The sequence below is a fragment of the Pan paniscus genome, chromosome 5 (assembly GCF_029289425.2).
Source record: "Pan paniscus chromosome 5, NHGRI_mPanPan1-v2.0_pri, whole genome shotgun sequence".
Lineage (NCBI taxonomy): Eukaryota > Metazoa > Chordata > Mammalia > Primates > Hominidae > Pan > Pan paniscus.
Genome location: NC_073254.2, coordinates 56,677,378 through 56,702,685, shown reverse-complemented (window position 1 = coordinate 56,702,685; position 25,308 = coordinate 56,677,378). Strand labels below are relative to the sequence as shown.

General features: G+C 46.4%; 1 protein-coding gene across 1 annotated transcript; it reads left to right on the top strand.

Annotated features, from left to right (window-relative positions):
- The first annotated feature begins 1,062 nt into the window (after positions 1–1,062).
- On the top strand, positions 1,063–22,515 carry GUCA1B (guanylate cyclase activator 1B). Its single transcript, XM_003833296.5, has 4 exons — positions 1,063–11,993; positions 17,866–18,015; positions 20,777–20,894; positions 21,632–22,515. Exons 1-4 carry the CDS (start codon positions 11,787–11,789, stop codon positions 21,757–21,759), a joined length of 603 nt encoding a protein of 200 aa, XP_003833344.1. The 5' UTR covers positions 1,063–11,786; the 3' UTR covers positions 21,760–22,515.
- The last annotated feature ends 2,793 nt before the right edge of the window (positions 22,516–25,308 follow it).

Below are 25,308 nucleotides of genomic sequence, written 5' to 3'. Positions count from 1 at the left end.
TGACACATTTTCATCTGAAGTAATTCTTTAAAAATAAATATAGACCCGGCCGGTTGTGGAGGCTCAAGCCTGTAATCCCAGCACTTTGAGAGGCTGAGGCGGGTGGATCACCTGAGGTCAGGAGTTCGAGACCAGCCTGGCCAACATGGTAAAACCCCATCTCTATTAAAAACACAAAAATTAGCTGGGCATGGTGGTGGGCGCCTGTAATCCCAGCTACTTGGGAGGCTGAGGCAGGAGGATTGCTTGAACCCAAGAGGTGGATGTTGCAGTGAGCCAAGATTGTACCATAGCACTCCATGTAAACCAAAGTCCTTAGTTTAGGACTTCCAATTATGTGTTAAAACCTCGGCTTAAATAAGCAAATGAACTACATGTGCACACGTGCACGTGAGGAAAACTAGCAGTATTTCTTATTTCTTTTTCTTTTTTTTTGTTTTTTTGAGGTGGAATCTTGCACTGTCACCCGGTCTGGAGTGCAGTGGCGCGATCTCGGCTCATCGCAACCTCTGCCTCCCAGGTTCAAGCGATTATCCTGCCTCAGCCTCCCAAGTAGCTGGGACTACAGGCATGTGCCACCACGCCCAGCTGATTTTTGTATTTTTAGTAGAGATGGGGTTTCCCCATGTTGGCCAGGATGGTCTTGATCTCTTGACCTCGTGATCCGCCTGCCTCGGCCTCCCAAAGTGCTGGGATTACAGGCATGAGCCACTGCGCCTGGCCCAAAACTAGCAGTATTTCTTCGACAAAAGTATTTGGCATATTTGAAGCCCGCTTCTTGACATAAACAAGTTTGACATGAAGTACAGTACTGAAAAAATGATATAAACAAAATAACTTCTTAGCTTATCAGGATATAGCTATCTTGATAGGCTAAGAAGATTTTTGGTTTTCTTTTGTTGGTTTTAAATTAGGCCTCTGAGTAAAATGCATGTCCTGAAAATTAGAATTAATGCCTGGGTCACACTTTCTGTCCATGGTGGGTATGGGAGATGGTGAGAGAAGAGTGGATTTGATAATATATGTTGGTGCAAAAGTAATTGCAGTTTTTGAAATTAAAAGTAATGGCAAAAAAAAAAAAAATAGAATGAACCGGCCAGGAGTGGTGGCTCACGCCTGTAATCCCAGCACTTTGGGAGGCTGAGGCGGGCAGATCATGTGAGGTTGGGAGTTGGAGACCAGCCTGGCCAATATGAGAAACCCTGTCTCTTCTAAAAATACAAAATAAGCAGGGTGTGGTGGTGCATGCCTGTAATCCCAGCTACTTGGGAGGCTGAGGCAGGAGAATCCCTTGAACTCAGGGGGGCAGAGGTTGCGATGAGCCAAGATCACGCCATGGGCAACAAGAGTGAAACTCCGTCTCAAAAAAAAGAAAAAAAATAGAATGAACCAGAAGGCAGGTAGGAAGTGAGATGATCTTTTTTCTTTTTCTTTTTTTTTTGTAGAGACAGAGTCTTGTTCTGTTGCCCAGGCTGGAGTGCAGTGGTACGATCAAAGCTCACTACACAATCGAACTTATGGGCTCAAGGGATCTTCCCACCACAGCCTCCCAAGTAGCTGAGACTAAATGTGTGCGCCACCACACTCAGCTCATTTTTTTATTTTTTGGAGTCAGGGTCCTGCTCTGTCGCCCAGGCTGGAGTGCAGTGGCATGAACACAGCTCACTGCAGCCTTGACCTCCTGGGCTCAGATGATCCTCCTGCCTCAGCCTCCCAGGTAGTTGGAACCACAGGCATGTACCACGATACATGGCTAATTTTTTAATCTTTTTGTAGAGATGGGGGTCTCACTTTGTTGCCAAGGCTGGTCTCAAATTCCTGACCTCAAGTGATTCTTCGGCCTTGGCCTCCCAAAATGCTGAGATTACAGGCATCAGCCATCATGCCCAGCCTATATTTTTTTCATATTAAATAAAATCATGTTCTCATCTAAGAGTCTTAGTATAACTACAGATCTCTGGTAAGACAGACTAAACTAGTTCAGTGCCAAGTTTCAGTGCTTTGAAAGAATGGCATATATTCCTGGCCCTATGACCATTTAAACTTGCCACAGTGAATACATAAAGCAATCATTTTAAATTATTAGTCTAGTTTCTTAACATTTCTAGTTGTCTGCAACCATCCCTGTCTTACATTACATTATTAAGTTAGTTCTATTACAAGACTAATGAATAACAGAATAGAACAAACATGGACTTTGGAGTCAGACAGACATGAGAGATAAGAGTTCAAACCCACTGACTGCCGTAAACTTGGGCAAGAGATTTAACCCTGTCAGGGCCTCAGTGTACTCATTAGTAAAGGTAATAATAAGTTTGTAGGAAATAATACCTACATACTTACATGTGACATATATTTAATACTCCAGCTTAATAAGGTTGGAGTATTCGATAACTGATAAAAAAACCTTGCACAGTATTGAGCAGGTAACAGACATGCAGTAAATGGCAGTACCAATCCGATGATACTTTAGATGCTTGTGTGCTATACTGTTCAAGAACCAGCTGGAAAAGACCTCAGGTTACCTCCAAGGTAGGGATAACATTTACCTTAGAGTTTTTGTTTTTGTTTTTTTGAGACGGAGTCTCGCTTTATCACCCATGCTGGAGTGTGGTGGCACAATCTCACTGCAAGCTCCGCCTCCCAGGTTCACTCCATTCTCCTGCCTCAGCCTCCCGAGTAGCTGGGACTACAGGCACCCGCCACCACGCCCAGCTAATTTTTTGTATTTTTAAGTAGAGACGGGGTTTCATCGTGTTAGCCAGGATGGTCTCGATCTCCTGACCTCGTGATCTGCCCGCCTCGGCCTCCCAAAGTGCTGGGATCACAGGCATAAGCCACCACACCCAGCCCTTAGAGTTGTTTTTCAGACAGTTCTGGCTCTATCACCCAGGCTGGAGTGCAGTGACAATCTTGGCTCACTGTAACCTCCGCCTCCTGGGCTTAAATGATCCTCCTACCTCAGCCCCCTGAGTAGCTGGGACTATAGGCACACATCACCACACTCGGCTAATTTTTCTTTTTTTTTTCTTTCTTTTTTTTTCTGTAGAAACAGGGTTTTGCCATGTTGCCCAGGCTGGTCTCAAACTCGTAAGCTCAAGCAATCTGCCAGCCTCAGCCTCCCAAAGTGCTGGGATTATAGGCATGAGCCACAGCGCCCAGCCACAAACCAAAAATCCTTTGATTTTTATTAACACACTAAAGTACTTACCATTGTCCCCATTTTACAGGACAGAAAACCAAGGCTTAGAGAGTTGTTATTTGCCCACTCAGTCACCCTTTCAGCTTACAGATGAAGCTGTTAGTGACAGGGTCAGCCCTAGAAGCTAATTTGTAAGCAGGCTATGAGGTACTCAAATATCCACATACTAAATGCAGAATATTCAAAGCTAAATTCCAGGTTTGTTCACCTCTCACGTTACCAAAATATACTCGTTTCCTCTAAAGCAGGGGTGTCTAATCTTTTGGCTTCCCTGGGCCACATTGAAAGAATTGTCTTGGGCCACACATAAAATACACTAACGCTAACGATAGCTAATTAAAAAAAAAATAAATCATGAAAGAAAATCCCACAGTGTTTTAAGGAAGTTTACCAATTTGTGTTGGGCTGCATTCAAAGCCGTCCTGGGCCGCATGCAGCCCGTGGGCCTCCAATTGGATAAGCTTGGTCTAAAGCTTAGAAGTAAAGTGATTGACTGGTAGGAAAAATTAATGAATTAAGGCAAGAAGCAAGATACACGGCACGATTTAGGTGGTCCCACTGCTCAGACTGGTCCTGAGGGAGGGGGCAACACAAGAGTTTAGGCATCAGCAAGGGGAGTCCTACTCGGTCACAAGAACACTCGGATGGAGATGATTCACAGTGGGGCTTCAGGTCCAGCCTGACTAGGGCTCAGAAGACATGGGTTTGTCGCTTTTAAGCATATCTTTGCCCCTGGAGCCAGGCTTATGGCTGACTGCCTGCAATCCCCAGGACACTCTTTCCAAATCCCCTGCTCAATTCCTAACCCTGCCCTCCTTAAATCCTTTCTATTGTTACTCACTTCAAGCTCTCATTTCTCTCTATGGATTCTTAATCCTCTTTATTTTATTTATTTATTTTATTTTTATTTATTTATTTATTTATTTTTTGAGACAGGGTCTGACTGTCGCCCAGGCTGGAGTGCAGTGGCACAATCTCGGCTCACTGCAACCTCTGCCTCCCAGGTTCAGGCGATTCTGGTGCCTCAGCTTCCTGAGTAGCTGGGATTACAGGCACCCGCCACCACGCCCAGCTAATTTTTGTAACTTTAGTAGAGATGGGGTTTCGGCGTGTTGGCCAGGCTGGTCTCAAACTCCTGACCTCAAGTGATCCGCCCACCTCAGCCTCCCAAAGCGCTGGGATTACTGGCGTGAGCCACCGTGCCTGGCTGGATTTCTAATCCTCTTTAAAATGATATATTTATAACTCAGTAGCTCAGCGACATTTATTTATAGGGCAGGTCATGGGCAACTGACCCACATGAAAAACCAATTGAATTTTAAATTCCTCAGCCAGAGGCTAAATCAAGTTATATTTCACTCATAAAATTTCTTAACTTGGGCAGAGATACTGTCCTTTAATCAGTCTTCAATGCTGCTTAAATAATAAGTGTTAAGAGATGGATGGAGCCTGGCCAACATGGCAAAACACCACCTCCACTAAAAATACAAAAATTAGCTGGGCATTCCAGGTGCTTAGGAGGCTGAGACATAAGAATTGCTTGAACCCGGAAGATGGAGGTTGCAGTGAACCGAGAGTGCACCACTGCACTCCAGCCTGGGTGACAGAGCAAGACCCTGTCTCCCTGTCTAAAAAAAGAGAGATGGATGGGAATAATACTACCTTCACACCAAGCCAGTTGAGATGCTGCTGTTACAGAGCCACGGCTGCTGATGGGCATGTGTTACCTTAAAGTGTGTTGAGATGGGTAATTGGAAATTAATGGGCTAGATAATCTTCAAGGCCTTTTCCAGTTCTAAAATCCCATTATTTTTATCTCAACAAATACATGCTAATCTAGACACTAAACAGAGTCAAAGAGGAATTGTCTTGTAAAATGAAGGAGTGATAGCTCACATTAATTCAGCATTGACCATGTGCCAAGGACCTTGCTCAGTTACTCAACAAGTATTTGAGTTTCCTGTACATGCCAAGCAGTATTCTAAACACTGGGAATTCTGGAATGTATATGGTGAAGTCGCTCTCCTCAAAGATCATAGACTCTAGTGAGAGAGACAGATAAGTAGAGAAAAAAATAAGATAGTTTCAGATGCAATTAAGTACTGTGAAGAAAATAAAATGGGATAATATCAGAATTACTTGAGTGGCTACCTGAGGGGGAGTTGGGAAAGTTCTCTCTGAGGAGGAGGCAGTGGTGTTAACATCTGGAGGAAGAAGCCGGGTGTGGTCACTCATGCCTGTAATCCCAGCGCTTTGGGAGGCTGAGATGGGTGGATCGCCTGATGTCGGGAGTTCGAGACCAGCCTGGCCAACACGGTGAAACCCCATCTTTACTAAAAACACAAAACCTAGCCGGGCGTGGTGGCGGGTGCCTATAGTCCCAGCTACTCGGGAGGCTGAGGCAGGAGAATTGCTTGAACCTGGGAGGCGGAGGTTGCAGTGAGCCGAGGTTGTGCCATTGCACTCCAGCCTGGGCAACAAGAGCGAGACTCCCATCTAAAAAAAAAAAAAAAAATCTGGAGGAAAAGCAGTCCAAGTAGGAGGAACAATACATGCAAAGACACACTGATTCTAGAAGGAGTTTGGTGTGTTTGCAGCATAGAAGACCATGAAGACAGAAGTAGGCAGGGACTAGATCGTGTAATGCATCATAGGCATGGGGAGGAGTGTGGATTTTATTCTCAGCAAATGGAAAGCTAAAGGAGGGTTTGAGCAGGAGAGTGGCAGGATCTGCTGTATGCTACTGTGGCTGCTGGGTGAAAGGAGTGACGAGAGGGCAGGGAGACCAGTTAGGGATCTGCTGCGGTGGACCAGGTGAGATGATGCTGGTCTGGACGAGAATGTCAGGAATGGAGGTGAGGAGAAGTGGTTTGATTTAGAATATAGTTTGCAGGAAGAGCTGATGAAATGACCTACTAGTAGATTGAAGTGAAATCTAAAGGAAAGAGCATTCAAGGATAATTCCTGGGTTTTCATCTAAGCGTAAATGGCAGTGCCATTACTGAGGTGGAGAAGAGATAAGGTGGGACTCGGGAAGGAAATCAGTAATTTGGTTTTGGCCTTGCTAAGTTTGCAATCTGAGTATAGATGTCCAGTAGGCAGTTGAATACATGCATCTGGAGTTCCTGGGAGAGGTCCAGGCTGAAGATATAAATTTGGAAGCTGCCAGCCTGTAAATGGTGTGTAATGGCATGGGAATGAATGAGATCATCTAGGGAGCGAGTGTGGGTAAACAAGGGAAGAGTACTAAAGACAAGCCTGGAAAGCTCCCAGCTTTTAGAGATTTGGTTAAAAGCAAGAGGCGCTAGCAAAGAAAATGAGCAATGAGTGAGGCTGGAGTGAAATCAGAGGAGTGTGGGTCCTTGAAATGTAGAGTGGGGAAAGAACTCAGTTTGGTGAACTGTGATGAATCTGTGGCAGGTTAGGTTAAAAAAAAAAAAAAGTAGATCATTGGTGACCACAATAAAAGCCATTTCTGTGGAGTGATGGGGATGAACGTCCAGTTGGAGTAAGTTGAGGAGAGAATAAGAGATTTAAAAAGAGGATGCAAAATAGGTTTGAGAATTTCCCAGTTACCTATTGCTACCTCAAAAAACACTTAACACTTAGTAGCTTAAAACAGTGACTCTGCAGGGATAGTGTCTGCTCCATTAGCTGGGGTAGCTCAGAAGCTGGGGCTGGAGTCATCTGAAGGCTCATTCACCCATGTCTGGTGGTTGAGACTGGCTTTCAGCCAGAACCCCTGCATGTGCTCTGGGCTTCCTCACAACATGGTGGCTGGGTTCCAAGGGCAAGTTCTGAGAAAGAGAGCCTGGTGGAAACCTATCACTTTTGATGACCTAGCCCTGGAAGTCACATTGTGTCATTTCTGCAGTTATCTTCAACAAGGCAGCCAGAAAGTTTCCTCCGGGTTGAAGAGAAAGATAATAGACTCCTCCCTTTGATGGGAGGAATGCATGAAGCCAGAATGATCGTCCTGCCATTTTCTGAAGATATATCTGCCACAAGGGGCTTTGTTGTAAGGGGTGCAAAATTTAGGACAATAGCTGGGCGAGGGATGTGGGCAGGTCAGTTTACCCAGTAGGCACAGTGCCTAGGGCCCAATATTTTAAATTTCTTTTAAAACCAAAATAAAGGCCAAGTGTGGTGGCTCATGCCTATAATCCCAGCAGTTGGGAGGCCAAGGCAAGAGGATCACTTGAACCCAGGAGTTCAAGACTGGGAAACATAGTGAGACCTTGTCTCTACTAAATATCAAAAAATTAACCAAGCATGGTGGCGCACAACTGTAGTCCTAGATACTCAGGAGGCTGAGGCGGGAGGATTGCTTGAGCCCAGGAGGTTGAGGCTGTAGCGAGCCCTGATAGCACCAGTGCACTCCAGCCTGGGCAACAGAGACTCTGTCTCAGGATAAATAAATTAGTTAATTAAAGTAAAATCGGAGCCGGGAGCGGTGGCTCATGCCTGTAATCCCAGTACTTTAGGAGGCCAAAGTGGGTGGATCACTTGAGGTCAGGGGTTCAAGACCAGCCTGACCAACATGGTGAAACCCTGTCTCTACTAAAAATAGAAAATAAGCTGGGCATGGTGGCGTACGCCTGTAATCCCAGCTACTTGGGAGGCTGAGGCAGGAGAATCACTTGAACCCGGTGGGGCAGAGGTTGCAGTGAGCCGAGATCGTGCCATTGCACTCCAGCCTGGGTGACAGAGCGAGACTTCGTCTCAAAATAATAATAATAATAAAATAAAATCATAATTTAAAAGAAACACCCAGTCTAGATTATGTTCTTTTTTATACCAGTGATAATTAATATTTACTTATTTAATATTTTTTCAATATTTGTATTATGACCCATGAAGGCAAAAACGTGTGGGGCCCGTGAATGTCATAATGTAGCCCTGAATGTGGGGTCAAGGAAGGATTTTTGTCTTGTTTTAATAAAGGCAATATTACAGCACACCTGAATGCTGACGGGAATGATCCATTAGAGAGGGATGAGTGGAGGCTGCAGAAGAGAAAGGGAGTAACTGCGGGAATGAAGCTTTCGAGTAGGTAAAGAGAGATGTGATCTAGGAAACAAGTGGCGGTGTTGACGGGGACAAGGGGAAGGGCATGCTGCTTCCACTGAGACCGGAAGGGGGCAGAGGACATGGGCACAGATACAGAGAAGTTGGTAAACACTGGTGGGAAGATAAGTCACTGCCTCATCTGTCTCTGTGAAGTGTGCGACAGTGTGGGAGTGAGTGGAAGGTTTGAGGGCAGGAAGCGCTGTGGAATAGTCATCTCAGAGAGGGGGAGAGGGAATTCGGCAGGAAGAGTACGTAGTATGATTGTCTGGCATGATCTGAAGTGCGTACAGCCAGCATGATTTATGATGTCCTCCAATGATGTCCAGGCTCCCCACTGTAGGCAAAGTGTTACTGCATAGTTAGCGGACAGCCTTAACCAGGGCCAGGCCAAGTGAGGCGTTAGGAGGAGAGAGGGGCACAAAAGTCAAAATGGAGAGAATGCTGGGCCATGGAATGAAGATAAGGAGGAGAGTGAGGAGATGAGCAAGATGACAGATGTTAAAAACAGATCAGCAGGTTGGAAGTCGCAATGAGATTAGTGAATTATTGGAGTGAAGGTATTACAGTAACAGATGGAAGGGGTGGGGTGCTGATAACAGACGGCAGCGTTTGAATGTTTCAGAGGTAGTAGAGATTGGTGACAGCAAGGCCTAGGGTGGTGATCCTCAAACTTCAGTACGCATTGGAAGCACCTGGAGGGCTTGTTAAAACACAGACTCCTGGCCCCAGCCCACAGTTCCTGATTCAGTAGGTCTGAGGTGGGGCCTGAGACATTGCATTTCTAGCAAGCTCCCAGATGCTGCACTTGTGGCTCAGGGACCACAAGTGAATGGAAGTACTAGGTAAGGTGGAAGAAAAGCTCGTTGGAACTAAAGAGATCAAGGACCAGGCCAGGCCCGGTGGCTCACGTATGTGGGACCATGCCAGGTTGCCAGCAATTAGAGACTAAGAGGGCAGTGTGACCCCCACACATCTCACTGGGGCCGGGCGCAGTGGCTCATGCCTGTAATCCCAGCACTTTGGGAGGCCAAGGTGAGCAGATCATCTGAGGTCAGGAGTTCGAAACCAGCCTGGTCAACATGGTGAAACCCCATCTCTACTAAAAATAGAAAAATTGGCCGGGCATGGTGGCAGGCACCTGTAATTCCAGTTACTAGGGAGGCTGAGGCAGGAGAATTGCTTGAACCCGGGAGGCGGAGTTCACAGTGAGCCAAGATCGCACCACTGCATTCCAGCCTGGGTGAAAAGAGCAAAAACTCTGTTTCAAAAAAAAAAAAGAAAAAAAAAAGAGATCAAGTACCTTTGAGGCCAGTGTGTGGGATGGGCTGTTTATCCACTTGGAGGTCACAGTCACTGAAATGACTGACATGATGCTTTGAGACAAGCAGGGAAGTCACCAGTGAATGACGGCAATGAGGAGAAGTAAATAGTGGCAAGGAGTCAGATGCGGCTTCAAAGGGACTGGCCTTTTTTAGGGAGAAAAAAATAAAAGGCCATTTGGAGGCAAGAGTTAGAAGCGAGGAGGACACTAGCCCTGTTATCTAGACCTTGAGGTGTGTGTGGGGGAGAAAAACCCACCACCACTTGAAAGGATGACAGAAGAAATCACATTTCTCCTTCAGGAATAGCAAGAAAGTTAAAAGAGCTTTCAGAGCTCAGTGACGTCTGGAGGCAGAGAACAGTGAGAGAGGAGGTCAGGCCTGGAGATGTGCAAAACAATTCAGGCTGAACACCCAGTGAGGGATGGGTAGGTTAAGGATAGATTCACTGGAACTGCTGCCTCTGAAGTCTTCTAGAAAAATGAGTGTCACTGGGCGTGGTGGCTCATGCCTATAATCCCAGCACTTTGGGAGACCAAGGCGGGTGGATCACTTGAGGTCAGGAGTTTGAAACCAGCCTGGCCAACATGATGAAACCTCATCTCTACTAAAAATACAAAAATTAGCTGGCTGCTGGGTGCATCAAACCAACATGGCACATGTATACCTATGTAACAAACCTGTATGTTGTGCACATGTACCCTAGAACTTAAAGTATAATTAAAAAAAAAAAAAAGAAAAGAAAAAAGAAGAATAAATAGCTGGGTGTTGTGGTGTGCACCTGTAATCCCAGCTGCTTGGGAGGCTGAGGCATGAGAATCACTTGAACCCGGAGGCGGAAGTTGCAGTGAGCCGAGATCGCACCACTGCACTCCAGCCTGGGCGACAGAGCAAGACCCTGTCTCAAAAAATAGAAATTAAAAAAAGAAAAGCAAAGAAAAAGAAAAATGTGTGTCTCAGGTCTTTTGATTTCTTGGAGGTGTCATTTTTATGTTACATTAAAATAAGCATGAATATGTAATTGTTCAAAAGCAAATTTTACATGACCTATAATGTAAAAAGTAAGAGCCTTCAAAGATATTTTAGGCCATGCTCCCAGATCCTTCTCACATGTTAGTATTTTGGAGGAAATGTGAAAAAGGCACTACCCCTAGGTCTTGTGTGAAGGGTTGGAGGGAGGCATTTGTAGTTTAAATCAGAAAGTGAAAAGCTCCCAAGATCAAAGGTGTAATCTGGAAAGGAGCGTCAGGGACTGAGTTAGCCTGGGAAGAGAGTTGCTCACCTAGAGCCCTTCCCATCATAGATTCTGCCTCTTTTCACTAGACCGTCTGAGGGGCAAGTCCCAGATCACCAGCGGATTCTGTTTTATGGCCTAGGACTTGATCTCACTTCCTCTCTGGACTTGAGTCTCCTGTCTCCAAGATGGGCCTCCCTGGAGCAATGTGAGGCCCAGCTAAAGAGATAGGGAGTGAGTGAGATGGGAGGATCCCAGCCTGGCACCCCGACTCTTTCTTCACTCTGCGTCTCTCTGCTTACCTCTCAGTTTCTTCCCCTTCTACCTCTTCAGAGTCTACCAGGGCCAGCTTGGTTGCTTTGTTGACAAGGCTAAGGGAAGGAGTGAGGCTGGAGGAGTTTAGGCTGGAGGTCAGAACTTCCTGGGGAATCTCCTTTTTCTTTTTTTTTTTTGAGACAGAGTCTCACTCTGTCCCCCAGGCTGGAGTGCAGTGGTGTGATCGCAGCTCACTGCAACCTCTGCCTCCCAGGTTCAAGTGATTCTCCTGCCTCAGCCTCCTGAATAGCTGGGATTACAGGTGCCCACCACCATGCCCAGCTAATTTTTTGTATTTTTAGTACAGACAGGATTTCACCATGTTGGCCAGGCTGGTCTCGAACTCCTGACCTTGTGATCCACCCACCTCGGCCTCCCAAAGTGCTGGGATTACAGGCATGAGCCACCGCACCCGGCCACCTGGGGAATCTTCTAATAGTCTTAGGGCAGCTTAGCTGGCCTGGACCCACCTCCCTTGCCACCTGCCCCCTGCACCGACCGATCATGTTCAGTCACCCAGGAGATGATGGAGAGGCTGATCAGGCCTCCTGGAAAGGGAGGAAGGGGGCCCTAGTTGGAGAGATCCATCAGCAGAAGCCAGGGAGGAGACACAGACCCTTGCTCCCTGACGCTCCTCAGGGCTAGCATGGGGCAGGAGTTTAGCTGGGAGGAGGCGGAGGCAGCTGGCGAGATAGATGTGGCGGAGCTCCAGGAGTGGTACAAGAAGTTCGTGATGGAGTGCCCCAGCGGCACACTCTTTATGCATGAGTTTAAGCGCTTCTTCAAGGTCACAGACGATGAGGAGGCCTCCCAATATGTAGAGGGCATGTTCCGAGCCTTCGACAAGAATGGGGTAAGGCACCCTGAAGGGAAGGACCGGTGGCCAGTCCACCTGGCGCCTTCCTCCACGAGTGTCCTCAGGGAGAGCTCCCAGTTCCCCACTCCTCAGCTCTTTCTCTGCTCTTCTTTCCACTCCATCTGTCTTTACCTTTTCTGTCTCACTCACCAAACCCTTCTGTCTCTTCCTTTTGTCCCTTTCCATCTTCTCTGTCTCTCCTTCCCTCCCTCCATCTCTTAGCTGTCGGCTAATGCTCCCTGTATCCTCTTCTTGAGAGCTGAAGGGCGACTGGCAGACAGTCCAGGTCCTCTCTTTGTGTATTTTTGACCAAGACTCTGCAGCCCAATGACCGGGTTTTCACATCCGCCAGAGCCCCTGTCACTCTAAACACTAGGAGCAAAAGAGATGCTCCAAATGAGACAAGGTGTCTTAGCATGGGCTATGAGCTCTCTCTTGTTGGGGTTCTTCTGAGACTGGTCAGATCCTCCCTGTCAAGAATGCTGGAGGAGGCTCCTGCATGTATTGGGAGACTGGGCGAATGACTGCAAAAGCCCCTTTCAGCTCTTCAAGTCCTGGAAGGTTTCATTAAATCATTCAGACTAGAGTTTCTCTAAGCCCACAATGTCACTAGCAGCTAAGAAGATAACACATCTTGTAAATGCACCAGGGGATTGAATTTTAAATTTCAATTCAGTTAAAAACCCCTTGATTATTTAAGGTTATCCAGTTCAGTGCCCTGGCAATCCTGCAAACTACTGGATTTGCCTCAAATACCAATTTAATCTGAAGAAAGCGTCAGTTCTCCATTCCTCAATGCGTGGAGAACTTAGCTTTCTAAGCTGAATCACTGGGAATGCCACTTCAGGTCTCATCCTGTCGCTGGTACCAGTCAGTGCACATCCCCACAGTGCCTGTCCCGGGACAGGAGGGTGAGGTCAGCATCTTCAATTCAACAGAACCTTCTTAGAGATGAACCCCATCAACCACCCCACAGGGCACAGAGCCAGATTCGGACTTCTCAGCGCTCTGCCTCTCTTAGGTCTCCTCTGAGTCAGCAGCAACCCTGGGTGGGAGAGGCAGACTTTTGTTATTCCAAATTAAATGATGAGAAAGCTGGGCAAAAGGGAATGAATCGATTTGCCCAAGGTCTTAAGTGCTCCTGCCTAGAAGGCAGGTTGTTTAAAGAGAGAAGATGACTTTTTAAAATAATTGATGATTTTTTTAAAATGTCGTAAGAAAAGTAAACAAATATATCAGGTCATAAATAATAAGACTCATTTAAGTCCATCAATCTTCCCCAGATTCATCTAAAAATCAATACGATCATGATTCAAGATCCAAAGGGCTGATTAAGCCCCTAGGCATATAGTTGTACTCCTTATACCTCATCTCTTCTTATAAATCGGCATATGATGTTCATCAATGTTTTTTCCTTTTTGAATAACTTTTTAATTTTGCTATGATTCTAAATTTACAGAAGAGTTATAAGAATGATACAAGTAATTCCCATATGCAATTTATCCAAATTTCCCGTTATTCACATTTTATATCATTTACTTTATCATTCTGCCTCTCTCTGTATACATACATATATATAATGTATCCTATAAGTATATATACATATACATGATACATAATTTACACATATACTTTTTTTTAAGAGAAATCTATAGATATCATGCCCGTTTATCCCTAAGTATTTCAGTGTGTATTTTCTTTTTTGTTTTTGAGACAGAGTCTCACTCTGTCACCCAGTGGCATGATTTCAGCTCTTTGCGGCCTCTGATTTCCCAGGCTCAAGGGATCCTCCCCCCTCAACCTCTCAAGTAGCTGGGATTACAGGTGTGCACCACCATGCCTGCTAATTTTTGTATTATTTATTTATTTATGTTGGTAGAGATGAGGTCTCGCCATGTTGCCCAGGCTAGAGTGCAGTGGCACAATCTCAGCTCACTTCAATCTCCGCCTCCTGAGTTCAAGCAATTCTCATGACTCATCCTCCTGAGTAGCTAGGATTACAGGTGCACACTCCCATGCCTGGCTAATTTTTGTATTTTTAGTAGAAACGGGGTTTCACCATGTTGACCAGACTGGTGTCGAACTCCTGACCTGAAGTGATTCGCCCACCTCGGCCTCCCAGAGTGCTGGAATTACAGGCATGAGCCACTGCACCCGGCCAGCTTTCTTTCTTTTTTCCTTTTTCTTTTCTTTTCTTTTCTCTTTTTTTTTTTTTTTTTTTTTTGAGTTGGAGTCTCACTCTGTCGCCCTGGCTGTAGTGCAGTGGTATGATCTCGGCTCACTGCAACCTCCACCTCCCAGGTTCAAGCGATTCTCCTGCCTCAGCCTCCCCAGTAGCTGGGACTACAGGCGAGCACCACCATGCCCAGCTAATTTTTGTATTTTTAGTAGAGATGGGGTTTCACCATGTTGGCCATGATTGTCTCCATCTCTTGACTTCATGATCCACCCGCCTCGGTCTCCCAAAGTGTTGGGATTACAGGCATGAGACACCATGCCTGGCCTTCCTTTTCCTTTTTCTTTTCTTTTTTTTTTTTTTTGTATGATCATACATTGCATTTACTTGTTGTATCTCCTTAGTCTTCTTTAACCTGGAATCTTTAATCTCAGCTTTTCTTTTTTATTTGACTGTGACATTTTTGAAGACTGCAGCTGAGTTATGTTGTAGGACAGCTCACAACTGGCATTTGTCTAAATTGGTAGAATTGCCACTGATGTGATGTTGTGTCCTCGGTTCATCATACCATGGGGTACAAGACGTCAGTTTGTCCCATCACTGGCGTAGTTAACTTTGATCACTTGGTTAAGGTGGTATCTGCCATGTTTCAACATTGTAAAGTTACTATTTTTTTCTTTGTAATTAATAAGCAACATGTAAGGATATATCTTGAGACTAAGTAAATATCCTATTGTTCAGTCAAATTTTCTACTGGCTTTGGCATCTGTTGATAATTTTCTAACCCCATCACCCCTTCTCTATTTATTAGTTGGCATTCCACTATAAGGAAGAGCCTCCCTAGAAAGTGTTTTTCAGTTCCTCTCTCAGGGACTGAGCCTTCTTTCCCACTTAGTCTTTGTCTCCAAACCTACACCTGACTCCATTCCCCCTTATATCAAGGAGTGTCATTTCGGAACAATCGGTCTGAGATTTCTAAAGCAAATCAAATCAAAAGTGTTTATAGATCTGGTTCACATGTGAAAATGTGAGGTGATGGAAACCGGTTTGGTGGGGACAAAAAGGTAGGAACACCTCGTCTCTGCCACTCTCCCTTGCAACTCTCGTGGTTGCCCTATGACCGCCTGGAATGGAAGAAAGGGGAGGGTGAAGATCAGATGTCATTTAGGATTCTTATATAACATGCATTGAAGTCAGGGCTGGTGCACAAATATGGCCAATTCAAGGAGAAACAGGGCAGATAATCCCACAGAGCCGGTGACACGCCCATCCTATTCCTGAGTAGACAGAGCCATTTCCATCACTCTCAGGCCTCTGTGGGTAATTGGAGCTGACAAGGTCCCATGCATAGCAGATGAGATTAGTCCCAGCTGGACGTTTCCCAGAAATGGTCCTGGGGTTTCCAGTAACCTCTCAGATGAGATCACTTGTCTAGAGATCACTCTGGAATATGTCTCATATAAGGCAAGGAGTCATGGAAACTGAATCATGTTGAGAGAGGATGTTGTAGGAATAGAAGCTTCTGGACAAAGAATGAGGAAGACTCTGGAGATCTAGAGAGTGGGGATTTGTGAGTGGTTTCAGGTTTTGTTTTTGTTTTTCTTCTCTTGGCACCCCCAAGCACTAGGCTTATTTGCTGGACAGAAATAGATCTTAAGTGGAGACTGCAAGCTCTTCCGACGTGATGCACTGGAGGAGATGCATGCCTGGAAAAGCTCTGCCACTTGCTGGCTGGGTGGCCTGGGAACCTCTGGGTCTCAGGCTCCTCATCCATAAAATGGGGATAATAACTCATTCTCATTAAATAAGAAACACAAGATTGATTTGTGGTAAGCTTAATAAGTAACAACTACTCGAGAAAATAGCCTTTTAAAGAACTGACAACCATTGCTAAGTGTCTACCCTAAAAAAAGAAATACCAGAGATGTAAGAAAAGGTATACGTGCAAAAAAAAAGTTCATTGTTTAATGGAAAATATTAGAAATATATTCAACAAAGGGAATGTTCAGTACCCCCTCCCCACCAAAAAAAAAAAAAAATAGAAGTTGACATTTTAAATAATTTTTAAAGACATGAGAAAATGTTACATGAAAATGAAGGAAACAAAATTATAAATATAATCTGACCTCAATTAGGTAAGTATATGATGGGGAGTACGGAGACCATATATTTATAGGAATTATTTAAAAGATATGAATAGAACACTTCAGGTACTAAGGTAAGCTTGTTTTGTTTTCTTCTTAGTTTTTCCTTAGGCTTCTTGCTGTTTCCCTCATTTTCTGCCATTTTCTCCTGTTGCTCAAACCTTGTTCACCCAGGCACCCCTTGATCTGGGGCTGGGGCTCCTGAGTGGCCTGACCCAGTGGGACAGAAGTGCTCTGGGCCATCAGTGTCATTTCTGATAACAAAGTCATGTGAATGACAGGCACTCCTGGGGGATCTGATGGCTCAGATTTTTGATTTGGAGAATGGAGTTCCCAACCTTGGAATAAGTGAGCACCTGTAAGTGAGACACTAGCACAGCTAACCCACTGCAGCCACCAACAGCAGCGGCAGCAGCAGCCTGTCACCCCAAACACATCTGGAGAAGAAAGCAAGCATATATCCTCTTTCTTATTTACTGTTTTAGAAATCATTATTGCTGCCGCATTTCTGTTACAAGAAGGTTCTGTTGCTTCCTGGTGAGAGTCACCTTAGAAGTAGACTGTGCCTCTCCCCCTTCCTCTGCCCGATTAGCACCTGAGCTCTGCGCTTCCCCACCCTTCCTGGATGGGCTGGAGGCACAGGCCTGTTGTTCGGTGTAATGTCCACTGGGACCTAGAAGTGGGTAAGGCTGGAGCCACTGCCTGTCCGCCTCTCTCTGACTTGGGGTGAATGAGAATGCAGAGGAAAATTTCAACATGGGCTCTGCTTTCTAACTCCTTCAAAACTGTCTTAGTCCCAAATTCAGGTCAAGTCCATCATTGACTCATTGATTCATGAATATCTATTGGCTTACAACTCTGGCCATAAGTGGCACTGTGCTAGGCATGGAGGAGAAACCCAAGCAATGTCAACCCCTCTCTTTTCCCCAGGAGCATATAACTTGGCTAGAGTACAAGACAAATCTAGGAAACAGTTAAGTGACAATGCCAGAGAAAGTCCCAAGCTGTGTAGAATAGACAGTAGATGCTGTGGATGTTAGAATGAGGAGGGAGAGAGCACTATGGCTGAAGAGGTCAGAGAATAAAGGCTTCCTGGAGGAGGGAACCCTTGAGCTCAGCCTTGAAGGATGGGTAGGCTTGGGTGATCATAGAAAATGAGAAGAGAGAATGTTCTCTAGGCTGGGTGTGGTGGCTCATGCCTGTAATCCAAACAATTTGGGAGGCCAAGAAGGGAGGATCACTTGAGCCCAAGAATTTGAGACCAGCCTGGGTAACTTAGTGAGACCCTGTTTCTAAAAATAAATAGACAGATGATAGATAGTCAGATAGATAGAGATAGATAGATAGATAGATAGATGATATAGATAGATAGATGAGATAGATGTATTGATAGAATGTTCTCTACCCCAAGGGTGGAGAAAGACTTGAGCAAAGACACAGAGGCCACATGGATTAAAAGGAGGAGGAGAAGCCCTGTGTTTGCAGGGATGAATGGCCTATGCTCTGGGGAGGTGGGCTGTGCCCTCAGCAGCATCCACATCTAATGCAGGACAACACCATCGACTTCCTGGAGTACGTGGCAGCTCTGAATCTCGTGCTGAGGGGCACCCTGGAGCACAAGCTGAAGTGGACATTCAAGATCTATGATAAGGATGGCAATGGCTGCATCGACCGCCTGGAGCTACTCAACATTGTGGAGGTTAGTGTCTCTGCCCATGGGCCAGCAGCCTGGGCACTAGAGCACTGCTGGAGCTCTGAAGGTTGGCCACAAGTGGCCAGCGGGGACTGAAGAAGAGGCCTTGAAATCATTCTGAGTGTGTTTCCTGTGTTCTCATTCTGAGTGTGTAATTTCTAGTGGAATTAAGCTAGAAATCAATCAAAAAAAGATTATTAGAAAATCCCCATCTGTTTGGAAATTAGGCAGTAGACTTCCACATACTCTGTGGAACACACACACACACACACACACACGACAAGTATCTTAAATTGAAAAATAATGCAAGCATGACATACTACAACTTGTGGAATGCAGCTAAAGCTGAACCTGCAGAAAAATTTATAGATTTAAAATATACATATTAGAAAATAAGACTTAAAATGCATATATTTTGGAAACAGAGGCTGGGTGCAGTGGCTCATTCCTGTAATCCCAGCACTTTGGGAGGCTGAGGTGGGAGGATTGCTTGAGCCCAGGTGTTCAAGAACAACCTGGAAAACAAAGCGAGACCCCATCTCTACAAAAAAATTAAAAATTAGCCAGGCTTGGAGGCACATGCCTGTAGTCCTAGCTACTTGGGAGACTGAGGTGGGAGGATTGCTTGAGCCAGGAGTTGGAGGCTGCAGTAAGCTATGATCATGCCACTGCATTCCAGCTGGGGCAACAAAGTAAGACCCTGTCTCAAAAAAAAAGAAAGAAAAGAAAATATATCTTAGGAAATAATTAGAAATTGCATACTATATTAGAAAATAAGACTTTATATATTAGAAAATCAATGATCTAAGAAACCATCTCAGGAAATTAGAGAAAAGGAAGAGTAAATTAAGGCCAGGCACAGGGACTGACACATGTAACCCCAGCACTTTGGGAGGCTGAGGTGAGTGGATCACTTGAGCCCAGGAGTTCAAGACCAGCCTGGGCAACATAGTAAGACCCCATCTCTACAAAAAATACAAAAAAATTAGCTGGGCGTGGTGGTACGCACCTGCGGTCCCAGCTACTCCAAAGGCTGAGGTGGGAGGATTGCCTGAGCCTGGAAGGTTGAGGCTGCGATGAGCTGTGATTGTGCCACTGCACTCCAGCCTGAGCAACAGAGTGAAACCTTGTCTTAAAAAAAAAAAGGTAAAATAAACCCTTGGCCGGGCACGGTGGCCCACGCCTGTAATCCCAGCACTTAGGGAGGCCGAGGCAGGAAGATCACGAGGTCAGGAGATCGAGACCGTTCTGGCTAATACAGTGAAACCCTGTCTCTACTAAAAATACAAAAAATTAGCTGGGTGTGGTGGCAGGCACCCATAGTCCCAGCTACTCAGAAGGCTGAGGCAGGAGAATTGCTTGAACCCGGGAGGCGGAGCTTGCAGTGAGCCGAGATTGCACCACTGCACTCCAGCCTGGTGACACAGCAAGACTCCATCTCAAAAAAATAAAATAAAATAAATCGAAAGATAGTAGAAGAAAGAAAATAAACAGCAGAAATCAATAAAATAGAAAACACAAATGCATGAGAAAAAGTCAAGAAGATCAGAAGTTATTTCTTTTAAAAGACTAACAATCATTCTCTATTAGCAAGAATGATTAAGGAAGAAAAGAAGTGCCTAGTACATCCCAGACTCTGGCGTGTTCCCTGGGTTAGCCAGACCCGCGCTATGAGGCAGGCATCGTTAGCCCTATTTCACAGAGCAAGAAGCTGCTTCATAGAGATTCTGTAATCGGCCTAAATTAGTCTACCTAGGAAGTGCTGGGGCTGGATTTAACCCCTCAGTCTCCCAAGACACGTCGATGAGGCCTATTTTATGCTGGGCACTGGGCTGAGCAGTGAGGCCATAGAGGTGCATAAGACACAGCTTCTGTCCTCAGGGAGCGCCAGCCTGGGAGCTAAGGAGAACCATCGTATGTGTCCATATCTTCCGCATTTACATGGTGCTTTCTTTCTTTCTTTTTTTTTTCTGAGACAGAGTCTCGCTTTGTTGCCCAGGCTGGAATTCAGTGGCGCAATCTCGGCTCACTGCAACCTCTACCTCCCAGGTTCAAGCGATTCTCCTGCCTCAGCCTCCTGAGTAGCTGGGATTACAGGTGCCCGCCACCTTGCCCAGCTAATTTTTGTATTTTTAGTAGAGACAGGATTTCATCATGTTGGCCAGGCTGGTCTTGAACTCCTGACCTCAAATGATCCACCCGCCTCGGCCTCCCAAAGTGCTGGGGTTACAGGCATGAGCCACAGCGCCCAGACTACATGGTGCTTTCACAAACATAGTCTCACTGGGAGAGGAAACAGGTCAAAGGAGAAACCTGGGTTTTTCCCTCCAGTCCATGAGGAGGGAACATGTGTATCCCCATCATTCTGTTTTACACATATACAGGCACACTTATATAGATACACTGAATTTTCTTCTCTGTATCTCTATTTCTTCCTGTGTAGAATGCGATTTAGACTGTCATGGTGACTTAAACCTCCCTCATTAGAGGTTTTGGATTTGGGCTTTGCAGCTCACAGTGGAAATGCAAATGGTGTTGGGGTCAGGTGGGGTGTGAGGCCGGGAACTCAGCTGGAATTAGGCCAGTGGGATTCTGAGAGCACCGCCTTAGGACAGGTCAGTTTTGATCTGGATCCAGATTATGTGATCCTAAGACGCACAGCCTGGGAAGCCAGCACTGGGGAAGTGTTGCTGAGAGATGTGGGTCACTGGGGTGAAGGTGGAGCTTTCAGGGTCTCCCGTCAATGCAGCTGAGTTTTCTTTGGCAGGGAATTTACCAGCTGAAGAAAGCCTGCCGGCGAGAGCTACAAACTGAGCAAGGCCAGCTGCTCACACCCGAGGAGGTCGTGGACAGGATCTTCCTCCTGGTGGATGAGAATGGAGATGGTAAGAGGGGCAGAGATGGGGGGAGTGCTGTCCACTCTGCATCATCGCCACTTTCTGGCCGCACGTCCTTGGGCAAGGCCCTCCACCTTCCAACCCTGGGGTCCTCATCTGTGAGAAGGCTGTGGAGAAGATGGCATGAACTAACAAAGGGACTCATGAGCACGTGTTTGTAGGAGTGACTAAAAGTCCTACAGGAGTTGCTGATGGAGGCCAGGCACGCAGAATAGAAAGAATAGGAACTTTGGAGTCAGGCAGGGAGTGATATATTGAGCTTCTCGTCCTAGTCTCAATTTCCTCATCTGGAAAATGGGGATAATAATAGTGGTTGAGAGGAATGAATAGGATAATGTGTTTAAGAGCAGGCATAGGGTAGACCTCCATTCGGGCTGCTTGGGCTCTCCTCCCTGTAGCCCAATGCCCAGCCTCAGGGCTGTGTGGGGAGAGAGCTGGCTTGGAATACACACTTGAGCCCTCCAGCTCTCTCAGCTCCACCCAGCATTTCCGTGGTACCATGCGCAAAAGTAAAACTTCAATTCATCGGCAAAGAAAGCCCCTTAAAGGTGGCAGGAGACTCCTGGAGATTCAGACACCTGACAAGCTGCAAGCTTGAGGTCTGAGACTGCAGGATAGTTGGCATAAGACGTGTAGGCGCATCCTGGGAGCGAGGTCTCTCCTCCTGCCCCCAGACCCAGGTCTCCCCTTCTTCTGCATGACCACCTCTCCTCCCCCTTGCTCAGGCCAGCTGTCTCTGAACGAGTTTGTTGAAGGTGCCCGTCGGGACAAGTGGGTGATGAAGATGCTGCAGATGGACATGAATCCCAGCAGCTGGCTCGCTCAGCAGAGACGGAAAAGTGCCATGTTCTGAGGAGTCTGGGGCCCCTCCACGACTCCAGGCTCACCCAGGTTTCCAGGGTAGTAGGAGGGTCCCTGGCTCAGCCTGCTCATGCCCACTCTTCCCCTGGTGTTGACTTCCTGGCACCCCCTGTGCAGGGCTGAGTGGGGATGGGGAAGGGCTGCTGGGTTTGAAGTGGCCAACAGGGTGTAGTCCATTTTGGAGGAGTCCCTGGGATGGTGAAGGGAATTCGGTTACTTTTCCTGTTCAGCCACTCCTGGGAGGACTGTGCCTTGGCTGGGTGGTTGTGGGGCTCCCACAGTTTCTAGGTGTTCTCAGTTGGAAGCAAGAGCCAACTGAGGGGTGAGGGTCCCACAGACCAAATCAGAAATGAGAACACAAAGACTGGTAGGAGGCAGGGGTGGGAGGGTGTTGAGACTGAAGAAAAGGCAGGAGTTGCCGGGCACGGTGGCTCACGCCTGTAATCCCAGCACTTTGGGAGGCCGAGGCGGGCAGATCACGAGGTCAGGAGATCGAGACCATCCTGGCTAACACGGGGTGAAACCCCGTCTCTACTAAAAATACAAAAAATCAGCCGGGTGAGGTGGCGGGCGCCTGTAGTCCCAGCTACTCAGGAGGCTGAGGCAAGAGAATGGCGTGAACCCCAGGGGGCCGAGCCTGCAGTGAGCCGAGATTGCGCCACTGCACTCCAGCCTGGACGAGAGCGAGACTCCGTCTCAAAAAAAAAAAAAAAAAAAAGAAAAGGCAGGAGTTTTGGGGGGCAGGGGGCAGCAATAATTCTATAACTTCCGGGATGCTGAGGGGCGTTCATGGGGAGGACCCTGGCCTCCTCCTCCCCAAGGCATCCTCACCAGTGGTGTCAACAGGAAAAATGGCAGCAAATACGCTGCAGGCTGTGGTCTTTCTGCCTTTGAAAGGGTCAGCTGTACTTAAAGGGGCTGTTTCAGCTCTGCCTGGGTGCTGCTCTGGGACCCCCTGCTGCCAACCCACCACTCCCCCAACAATCCTCTCTTTCCATCCACATCCCCCAGTATGGACCTTCCACAACTCCCAGCCATAAGCTGAATGTTTCTCTTTAAAGGATGGAGAAAACTTCTGTCTGTCTCTGGCAAGAATTGGGGGACTGTTGACTGGGGTTGTGGGCTGGGCTTGGCTTCTAACTGCTGTGTGACCCAAGACAGCCACTTCTCCTCCCTAACCTTGGTTATGTCTCGGCAGCACAGTGAGCAGGTCGGACTAGGCGAACAGTTTTGGATTATTGTGTTTTTAGATGTGGAATTATTTTTTGTTATATAAACTCTTATGTGTAACCCCAATATAGAAACTAGATTAAAAGGGAGTCTCTCTGGTTGAAAGGGGAGCTGAGTACCCTCTGGAACTGGAGGCACCTCTGAAAAAAGCAAACTGAAAACCAGTACCCTGGGTCACTGTTACTCCTATAAGACAGTTTAAAGTGAGACCTGGAAAAACATTTGCTTTACCTTGAATAGATAGGTTTTTATGTTGGTGTATAAGAAATAAAACTAACCTATTAAACCTGAGACTTTATAGGTGTGTTATTTCATATGATATTCATATAAAATTTCCTTTAGACATCAATTTTAGGTAAAAAATAATTGATTAGAAAAATATTGGCCAGGCGCAGCAGCTCACACCTGCAATCCCAGGACTTTGGGAGGCCGAGGCGGGTGGACCACCTGAGGTCAGGAGTTCAAGATCAGCCTGACCAACATGGTGAAACCCCATCTCTACTAAAAGTACAAAAAAAAAAAAAAAATTAGCTGGGTGCGGTGGCAGGTGCCTGTAATCCCAGCTCCTCGAGAGGCAGAGGCAGGAAAATCACTTGAACCTGGGAGCTGGAGGTTGCAGTGAGCCGAAATCGCGCCATTGCACTCCAACCTGGGTAACAAGTATGAAATTCCGTCAAAAAAAGAGAAAGAAGGAGAGAAAGAGAAGAAAGAAAGAGAGAGAGAGAGGAAGGACGAAGGAAGGAAGGAAGCCAGGAGGCCAGGTGCGATGGCTCACGCCTATAATCCCAGCACTTTGGGAGGACAAGGCAGGCGGATCACCTGAGGTTGGGAGTTTGAGACCAGCCTGACCAACTTGGTGAAATCCTGTCTCTACTAAAGCTACAAAATGAGCCAGGTGTGGTTTCATGCGCCTATAATCCCAGCTACTCGGGAGGCTGAGGCAGGAGAATCGCTTGAACCCAGGAGGCGGAGGTGGCAGTGAGCCAAGATCGTGCCATTGCACTCCAGCTTGGGCAACAAGAGTGAAACTCCATCTCCACAAAAAAAAAAAAACCAACTATATATATATGCATATATATACACGTATATATATGCATATATATATGCATATATATGCATATATATACGTGTATATATATGCATATATATGCATATATATACATATATATGCATATATATACGTATATATATGCATATATATGTATATATATGCATATATGTGTATATATATGCATATATATACATATATATGCATATATATGTGTGTATATATATGCATATATATATATACACACACATCCAGGTGGGACACAGATATGCCCCAAATCATGAAGAAGGTATGTGAATGACATCGAGGGATGTCCTAATTACATGCAGACACCTTCCCAACTCTGACCTTCAGGATTTCCCGACAGGCAGCCAGCCAAAGGAGCAGAAATGTCAACTCCCTTTTTCTTCCCGGCTGCGCACGGCACCAACCTCTACCTTCCCTCCATGTCTGTCACTCAGTCCCGGGCTGACTTCCTTGTCTGGGGAGGTCCAAGTGATAGACAGGACATGAGCAAAATGCACCCCCTCATCCGCCCAGTGGGGCACTCTCTGACTTGGTATTTTACTTATTTTTCCCCTCATTTTCTCCCTCCCACTCCTGAATGTATGCATGCATGCATGTATGTATGTATGTATGTATGTATGTATGTATGTACTGGAGACAGGATCTGGCTCTGTCACCCAGGCTGGAGTGCAGTGGCGCAATCTCGGCTCACTGCAACCTCCGCCTCCCAGGCTCAAGCGATCCTCCCACCTCAGCCTCCTGAGTAGCTGGGACCACAGGTGCATACCACCATGCCCTGCTACTTTTTCTGTTTTTTGTAGAGACAGGGTTTCACCATGTTGGGCAGGCTGGTCACGAATTTCTGAGCTCAGGTGATCCGCCTACCTCAGCACCCATCCCAAAGTGCTGGGATTATAGGGCTAAGCCACCACACCTGGCTTCCACTCCTGAATTTTCATTTACTCCCCACACCTCCCCCACACCCACCTGAAGTGAAGACTCAAAGCCCAGAAGAAAGAGCACCTTTGAAAAAATGGTCACAACTGCTCCAGCCTGTGTGTTTCCCCAGGTTCCTGTAGCAACCAGGTAGCTGTAATTCAGGGACAGAGCCAAGAAAACCTGCCTTGGACAGGTAGATCTCTGAGTTGGGTATTCTTTTTTTTTTTTTTTTTTTTGAGACAGAGTCTCGCTCTGTCACCCAGGCGGGGGTTCAGTGGCGTGATCTCAGCTCACTGCAAGCTCCGCCTCCTGGGTTCA

Bases quoted from the DNA above. Each gene is read 5' to 3' on its own strand.
- GUCA1B (XM_003833296.5), top strand. From the start codon at position 11,787: ATGGGGCAGGAGTTTAGCTGGGAGGAGGCGGAGGCAGCTGGCGAGATA. The intron at 11,994-17,865 runs GTAAGGCACCCT...CATCTAATGCAG, and splicing joins GAGCCTTCGACAAGAATGGG to GACAACACCATCGACTTCCT. The intron at 18,016-20,776 runs GTTAGTGTCTCT...TTTCTTTGGCAG, and splicing joins AGCTACTCAACATTGTGGAG to GGAATTTACCAGCTGAAGAA.